The sequence below is a fragment of the Bos javanicus genome, chromosome 9, assembly GCF_032452875.1.
Source record: "Bos javanicus breed banteng chromosome 9, ARS-OSU_banteng_1.0, whole genome shotgun sequence".
Taxonomy (NCBI): Eukaryota; Metazoa; Chordata; class Mammalia; order Artiodactyla; family Bovidae; genus Bos; species Bos javanicus.
The window spans coordinates 39830581-39839668 of record NC_083876.1 but is presented as its reverse complement, the minus strand read 5'-3'; the positions used below and the strand labels follow the sequence as shown (position 1 = coordinate 39839668).

Genomic DNA, 9088 nt, shown 5'->3' with positions numbered 1-9088 from the left:
CTTCTACAAATAACCAGTGCTGGAGAGGGTGTGGGAAAATGGAACCCTCCTACACTATTGACGGGAATGTAAATTGGTGCAGCCACCAGGGAGAACAGTATGGAAGTGTCTCTAAACACTAAGAGTAGAGTAGCCTTATGATCCAGCAATCCCACTCCTGGGCATATATCCAGACAAACTACAATTTAAAGAGATACATTTACCCCTGTATTCATAGCAGCACTATTTTCAATACCCAAGACATGGAAGCAACCCAAATGTCCGGTGACAGAGGAGTGAATAAAGAAGATGCGGTACATATATACAATAGAATACCACTCCGCCAAAAGAATGAAATAACACCATTTGCGGCAACATGGATTGACCTAGAGATTATCATACTAAACAAAGTGAGTTAGAAAAAGACAAACATCATACAAAATAACTTGTGTGGAATCTAAAGCATGACACAAATGAACTTATCTACAGAACAGAAATAGACTCACAGACATGCGGATGCCAAGGGGCTGAGGTCCAGGGGGTGATGTGATCTCCCTGAGACTGTAGGTGAGGTCAGCTTCACACTCCTGCCCAACAGTTTTTCAGCCCAAATTTACTTTGGGCTCTGGAGGTCGCCGGAGCTTCATCTGTGCAGCGTGTTGGGGGCCTCCCTGCCCACCAGTTCCTCCTGCACTGCTTGAGACATGTTAGCCTTGCTGGTGTGTTAGTTTGCCAGGAAATCAAGGCCTTTAAGCCAAGAGAACTTCAATTCTTTGGAGGCTATTGAGGAAGTGAGGCTCATGGGACCAGGGATTCAGCCTTGTATGGCTGCAGATTAGGGCAGGAAAGCATGGAAGGGGTGAGTTTAGGGAGATTCAAGCCTCTGATACATCGGCTTAGCTCTGACTTGGACACAGAAGGAAAGCAGAGTCTATGATTGAACTCTTTCTTCCTTATAAATAAGATTTTTAAGGCTTAACTGTACATCCAAGAAAATCTCTGGCATTTGGTCCCTAATGGGGTAGGTGGGCCCAGGGAGAGGCAGGGATTGAATGAAGAGGATGGAGTTACTTTAGGGAACTAGAAATTGTCATCATATACTGGTGCAGTGTGGACTTCAGAGATAAAATGAGCAGTCGTTACTGACTTCTGGAAAATTCAGATAAGACATGAACACCTACAACTCCCAGACACTCAGTTGGAGGAGTAACCATCGTTAGCCATAGTTACCGTGGCTTCTAAGTCAGCATTCACAATCTTAAATAAGAAAAGTTCCTCTTAACCACCCACAAGAATCTAAGTAACCCTCTTTGCATATTGCCATTTTATAGAATGAACTCTTTGTATTGAGTATGTGGTAAGTTTATACTTGATAAGACCAATCAAAAGGGGACAAGTCAGTCCCTCAGAACCTACCATTCAATTAAATACATTCAGAGTATATTTTTAATATGAACTTACACCTAACAACATAGCTTTTAACAAAGATTGGAGGGGTGGGGGGAGGAGGACAGATTCAGCTTTTAGGGGGTCTGAAGTTCTACAGTTTTAAAAGCTCTCTTTTATGTCTATACACAAAATCATTAAAGAAAAAAATGTCTGTGACCACTTTGATGCCATCTGATAGAGATGACCTATTACAGAAGGAAAAGAGTGGAAAGAGATAGCAGTCTTCACTGATTGCAGTTACTATATATTACTTTTGCAAAATTTATAAAATTTACCAAGATTTACGACCAAATGATTGCTAAGGTCTTTCTCAAAAGCGTGTGCAAGTGAGGGAATTAAGTCTGAAATTTGTGCTTTACTGGCCTCACAGCAAATTTTCCCTGCAGGCGTCCCAGCTTAGTGGGTAAAGAACCTGTCTGCAATGCAGGAGATGCAGGTTCAATCCCTCAGTCAGGAAAATCTCCTGGAGAAGGAAATGTCAACCCACTCCAGTATTCTTGCCTGGAAAATCCCATAGACAGAGGAACCTGGTGGGCTACAGTCCACAGGGTCACAAAGAGTTGGACACAACTGAAGTGACTGAGCACACAAGTCTTCACTGCAGCTATTACGGGCCGAAACTACCACCAGAACCATCTAAACTGCGAGTCCTCAAGGGAGAAACGTATATTGTAGGACACAATTGATTCAGAACAGGGACAGCATGACAGGCTCCAAATGCTGACTGGCCAAGACCAAGGCTGGACAGGACGCCCGCCACACTCCTTGACAGCATGGTGGAATCATACAAAGCGCATGGAGAAACGGCACAGTACCGTATCTGGGCTGTGCAATGTGGCATTAAATGATGTAGATATATAGTATCTCTGGTGACCTTATTACCAGTTCAGCATAACTGTGGTCCATGCATCGACTTGACCTCAACAGGCAATGACATGTAAGGGGCAGTGGAGATATGTGGATAAAGAAGTGACGTTTTAATATGATCCCGAATTTTCTAATGAAAATACTGAAGCAGAGAGAAATTGATTTGCCCAAGTGAGAAGGCTGATGGCCAGGTTTACTTTGTTTTGTGTTTTATCCACATGCCTCCATTGGTAATGAGGTCACCTGCCTGAAGTTTACCTACTAGTATGTGGGCTCTTCTCTGAGCTTTCCAAGTCTGTGGTAAAGTGCTCCTTGAAATGTTTACAACCAGAGATAGATGTGATGTGCTACATACACAGCCAGGTTCCAACGATTATAAACATCTATAGTAGGAAATGGCAACCCGCTCCAGTATTCTTGCCTGGAAAATTCCACGCACAGAGGAGCCTGGTGGGCTACAGTTCATGAGGTCACAAAGAGTCGGACACAACTGAGCACACGTTATTACAGACATACAACATTATTCTTTTTCAAGTATAAAATCAGAAAGCTGTACATATTAAGAAATGCTAGAGGAACAAAGTGTGTTTGGCTTTCTCTATGACTAATATGTGTGAATTGTTATGCTGTGTGTTTTCTTTTCCTTTGGAGTTAGTAACACTTTTTATGAAGGTTGAGACAGTAACATACAAGCACCTTCCTTTATGTTATGCAATAAGCAGTAGAAAGTAATTAGAAAATAGGAAAACAGAAAACTCTAAGATATTTCAAGTAAGGAGAAATTGAATATAGGGCATTAGTTACAAAAGTATAGGAAGGATTGGTGGAATAAATGGAGGAGAAATTACCCAGAGATCAGTCACTGCCATCACTGGGCTGGGAGCCCCAAGCCTATATTCCCTGCATCCACTGCCAGTGCAAAATGTGATGGGTTTTTTTTGGACTGGACATTGGTGGCTCAAAGGTAAAGAATCTGCCTGCAATGCAGGAGGCGCAGGAGCTACAGGTTCGATCCCTAGGTCTGGAAGATCCCATGGAGGAGGGCATGGCTACCCACTCCAGAATTCTTGCCTGGAGAATCTCATGGACAGAGGAGCCTGGTGGGGCTATGTTCCATAGGGACACAGAGTCGGACATGACTGAAGTGACTTTGTGTGCATACACCAAACACACACATGAGTATTATGGACGAAATGTAGAATTCAACGAGGTAATGAGAGTGGGGATTAGTACCCTTATAAGGTGGGGCAACAAAACACCTGCTCTATCTCCCCCACCACCCTCCGTCACTCTTCTCTGCAAGAGCGAAAGAGGTCATAGGAGCACGCAGCCAGACGGTGGCTGCCTGCAAGCCAAGAGAAGAAGCCTTAGAGAGAAATTTACCTTGGCAACACCTTAATCTTGGAGTTCCAACCTCTAAAACTGTGAGAAATAAATTTCCATTGTTTAAATCACCTTGTCTGTGGTACTTTACCTAGAAAACTAACCCAGAACAAAAAAAGAAAGTCAATAAAATATCAAATATTAACTAAAATGAAAACTAAATGACAGTAGAACAGGCTGAGTTTGAAGGAATAAAAGAAAGGGAGACAAAATAAGACGACAGAAAGGATTATAAAATGTCTTCCTCCTTTCTTCTCATATCCTCCTATCTGTTTTTTCTTTTCTTTTACAAAAGGAAAAAAAGTTTTTTATTCTTATTTTACAAGCAGAAAGGCCAAGTGAATAATTGAGTGATTATCCAGGGAACTGAATTAATATAAAAAGTCTAAATAACTCAAGTCAAATCCCCTTTTTTAAACTACAGTATCTCTCAGTTCAGTTCAGTTCCGTTGCTCAGTGGTGTCCGACTCTTTGCGACCCCATGAAGCGCAGCACGCCAGGCCTCCCTGTCCATCACCAATTCCCAGAGTCCACCCAAACCCATGTCCATTGAGTCGGTGATGCCATCCAACCATCTCATCCTCTGTCGTCCCCTTCTTCTCCTGCCCTCAATCTTTCCAAGCATCAGGGTTTTTTCCAATGAGTCAGCTCTTCTCATCAGGTGGCCAAAGTACTGGAGTTGCAACTTCAACATCAGTCCTTCCAATGAACACCCAGGACTGATCTCCTTTAGGATGGACTGGTTGGATCTCCTTGCAGTCCAAGGGACTCTCAAGAGTCTTCTCCAACACCACAGTTCAAAAGCATCATTTCTTCGGCGCTCAGGTTTCTTTATAGTCCAACTCTCATATCCATACGTGACCACTGGAAAAACCATAGCTGCCGGGAGCCACCATGGGAGATCCCACCCATGACAAGGTCATGTGGAAGAGATCTGATGAGCAAGGCAGATCAGAACTCAAGGGACCCCCTGGATCTGCTCGAGCATCTACCCCAAAACCAGAATCTGTCTGTCTTACTATTTTGTGCCTTTCACCAACTCTTCTGACATTAACAGGGGGCTATCCCCGACCACCTTTCTCTGGAAAAAGTCAACTTAGGGCTTTAGTTAATAGGTCTCCTAGGCATGATAGGAGTGTTTCAATTCAAACCCCTCTGATGGCTTTTAGCTTGCCTGACAGGTTTATCCAGATTCTTGCAGCTACGCATGTGATTGTTCACAGCCTCCCAACCATGAGAGACACGGGAAGCCTAAAACATTCTAAAAATATAGAGCCTTTCGAAGAGTTAAAAACTATTAGAGTAGTGCTGGTGTAGGATTTCATTGTTGAGCCAATGCTTGCTGCCAAGTTCCCATATCTCTTATCCATTGTGCACCTGGGAGTGTATTGGTTAACATAGTTGGAATGTAAGAAAAACAAGTAGCAACCTTGGAATTAACCACATCAGACCTTTGAGCTAATTGGTTCTTTGTTGTAACTCACTGCACCTTTGCTCCCTGAGAATGTAACTCTGTTTAGCACTTTCTGAGGCTGACATAGATTAGAAATATAAAGAAAAAACACTTCAAGGGAAAATAAGTTTTCTTATTGAGCAGCTTTTATCAAAAAAGAGTCATAAAATGTCCACAGGCCTCCAAGGCCAGAAGATAATGTACACAACATTGTTTATGGGAAAGGTATGCAGAAAAAATCCTGGTTTCGATAAAGACAAAACAGATGTAATGTTTGGGCTGACTCTGTATGACTTTGCATCTTTCATTTCCCTCTATGTACAAGTCAAGGTATAAAAGTTCCTTTTGAAAATAAAGTTATGGGCCTCGTTCACCGAAGCTTGGTCTCCCCGTGTCATTCTTTCTCTCTCTCTCTCTTTCTCTCTTATTCCCGATGCTGTCATCCTGAGGGTAACCCTGGATCCTGCTGGGGCTGGACCCTGGCACATAGCCTTGACTAGACGAACCTTTGTTGGCAAAGTAATGTCTCTGCTTTTTAATATGCTATCTAGGTTGGTCATAACTTTCCTTCCAAGGAGTAAGCGTCCTTTAATTGCATGGCTGCAATCACCATCTGCAGTGATTTTGGAGCCCCCCAAAATAGTCTGACACTGTTTCCACTGTTTCCCCATCTATTGCCATGAAGTGATGGGAACGGATGCCATGATCTTAGTTTTCTGAATGTTGAGATTTAAGCCAACTTTTTCACTCTCCTCTTTCACTTTCATCAAGAGGCTCTTTAGTTCCTCTTCACTTTCTGCCATAAGGGTGGTGTCATCTGCATATCTGAGATTATTGATATTTCTCCCGGCAATCTTGATTCCATCTTGTGCTTCCTCCAGCCCAGCGTTTCTCATGATGTATTCTGCATATAAGTTAAATAAGTAGGGTGACAATATACAGCCTTGACATACTCCTTTACAATTGTCATAATCTTTCTTTCACTTGCCTCTACAGATAACACTAATGCTTCCTTAATTTTAATATACTGGACATAAGATGTATCCAACAGCTAAATTTCAAGAGCAAAGAAAACAAAAATTACGAACTTCTGATGAAACCCAAGTAAAGAAAATACCCCAAACCTATGTGCAACTTATATGGAATGCATACTCCTATAATAGATAATACCATATGCCATATTTCTGCAGTTGAAATGTTTAGGATCTTACACTGTTTTTGCAAAATATAAGTGAAGCTAAGGAAACAAAATTTATTAGTTTAAAAGAAAGTAAAACCTTTCTATAAATTATTTTTAAAAGGTAACAATACTTAAAAATTATTTTATATTGGGAACACATCCAGATGTCAATTTCCTAGATGATCTAGAAAGTTAAAAAAATTTGCAATACTTTTGTAACACCAAAATGCCACAGCTTCTATGCACAAGGAATGAGACCTATGGGGAGAAATTGGTAAATTTAGGAAAAATAGGAAATTCAGACAAGGAAACTCACTCCTGGCCCCTACCAAGTGTGAGTCCCTTAAGTAGACCAAACGTAAGTACATTTGTCTGTACATTCAAGCCTTCGGGGTGCTGGAAAGCAAGATAACTATAGTTTTTATAGTTAGACAAGTGCTTTTTGATGGAGCATTTTTAATAAGACTTGAATTTAGAGCTATGATTCTCCTAACAGAGGAAGGAATATCATAAATAGAATCAGCAAGTGGTTTTGTCAAAAGAAACACACTCTCACATGCCCCCTCCTCCCAGTCAACAGTCCAGGTGTTGGGGGGAGGGGGTCCCAATACTGAAGGGAGCCGTGTAGCAGTCCCTCAGTCCTGCAAGAATTAATGACACAGAAGAACAAACACGGAAAAGTATTTTGTGGCAGTAAGAAAGCAGTATAAAAAAAAACAGAATTCTCATCTTGTGTTTTATTTCTTCTACTTTTACAAAACAACTGTTTCAAAACTTTCTTACAAAAACTTTAAAAAGACACATATACATGACATGTAGGAGATGAGAATAATGTTCCTCTAATACAAAAGCATTAAACAATATTTTGGATGCTGGATAGCACTTCTGGCCCGTTTATTTATTAAGACTAGAATCCTCAGAGTTCTCCACTGTGACATTTTCTAACACAGTATTACTGGTTGTGGAAAGTAATTTGCCTGAACTGCTCTCCTTTTCAGTCTCTTCCCAAGTAGTTGTCAGAGGCCTCCTGAGGGTTTCCGGAAGCAAGAATGTTAGAACTCCACTCACTAAGGCCAAAGTCCCAACAAGCAACTAGAAGGAAGCAAAAAAAACAAAAGTGACACATCCAGAAAGAAATGTGCTCTTCAGAGAATAATCATTTCTGAACTTTGTTCAGAGGGCAATAGAATTTAAATTGACATAACAGCTGGCATTTTTGTTTCTCAGTAAGACCTTTTTGAATTCCGGTAGTTGGTGATGGACAGGAAGGCCTGGCGTGCTACAATTCATGGGGTCACAAAGAGTCAGACACGACTGAGCGACTGAACTGAACTGATGACCTTTTTGGTTACTTTTAATTAGTTGACTAAGCTTAATCTGATCATTCATCAACCACCATGGAGCACCTACTCAATAAATCCCAGTTACTGCCTGCATTATTACTCTTGTAGGCACAGTCCTAGGAGCTACACTGAAGAAAAAAAACTCCCTGCCCTGTCTTGCCAGGCTCCAGAGCCTCATGGGAGAACCCAGCATCTTGGATTTGGACTTGATGGTCAGGGATTGTCTTAGTCAACCCTGCTCCTGCCCGCAATAATGGACATGCTATCGGCATTCCGTAAATGGTGGGGACTGAATAAATGCATGCATGCACCAATGAACAGTTCAATGAACCAAAATCTGTAGCATTTAGGGGGAAACAAAACAGAGGCAATAGAAACTAGCTGCTACTTTGTGTGGGGGGAACATCACTTCATGGGAAATAGATGGGGAAACACTGGAAACAGTGTCAGACTTTATTTTGGGGGGCTCCAAAATCACTGCAGATGGTGACTGCAGCCATGAAATTAAGACGCTTACTCCTTGGAAGGAAAGTTATGACCAACCTAGATAGCATATTGAAAAGCAGAGACATTACTTTGCCAACAAAGGTCCACTAGTCAAGGCTATGGTTTTTCCAGTGGTCATGTATGAATGTGAGAGTTGGACTGTGAAGAAGGCTGAGCACTGAAGAATTGATGCTTTTGAACTGTGGTGTTGGAGAAGACTCTTGAGAGCCCCTTGGACTGAAAGGCGATCCAGCCAGTCCATTCAGAAGGAGATCAACCCTGGGATTTCTTTGGAAGGAATGATACTAAAGCTGAAACTCCAATACTTTGGCCACCTCATGTGAAGACTGGACTCATTGGAAAAGACTCTGATGCTGGGAGGGATTGGGAGCAGGAGGAGAAGGGGCCGACAGAGGATGAGATGGCTGGATGGCATCACCGACTTGATGGACGTGAGTCTGAGTGAACTCCGGGAGTTGGTGATGGACAGGGACGCCTGGCGTGCTGCAATTCATGGGGTCGCAAAGAGTCAGACACGACCGAGCGACTGAACTGAACTGAACTGAACGACAGTTTCCAAGTGATTTCTTATAAAAATTCAGTATTTCTTTACCTTCCAGGTTTTGACACATGAAAGGCAACCTTTTAGACTACCACCAAGGTGTTTGCTTTCAAAAATGCAAATCACATTAAAAAACTAAAGTCTGTATATCTCTTCTCTGTTGACCACTATGAAGATATGGGTGGGTTTTAGAACTAAATCTGGTTATAGTCTGTAAAAACTTTGTTTTTACATAATTTAAACTCCTTTAGCAAAAAGTACTGAGAAGAGCCCATAAAAATAAATTAAGGCATAGGCTTTCTGATAAATCTGCATATTTGGTGCTTTTATAGTCTCTGAGATACAGTGTAAATTGAGACACGACATGAGGCCACATCAGGTACAGA

General features: G+C 41.7%; 1 protein-coding gene across 2 annotated transcripts in view; it reads right to left on the bottom strand.

Moving 5' to 3' along the window:
• Positions 1 to 7031: 7031 nt before the first annotated feature.
• The window catches only part of SLC22A16 (solute carrier family 22 member 16), a 35243-nt gene continuing 33186 nt past the window's right edge, over positions 7032 to 9088 (bottom strand). Inside the window, exon 8 of one of the 2 annotated variants that reach the window (XM_061427586.1) lies at positions 7032 to 7403. In XM_061427586.1, coding sequence (XP_061283570.1) covers positions 7206 to 7403 — 198 coding nt within the window. In that variant the 3' untranslated portion in view covers positions 7032 to 7205. The remainder of the gene's footprint in view (positions 7404 to 9088) is intronic. The other variant, XM_061427587.1, reaches the window with a different exon arrangement.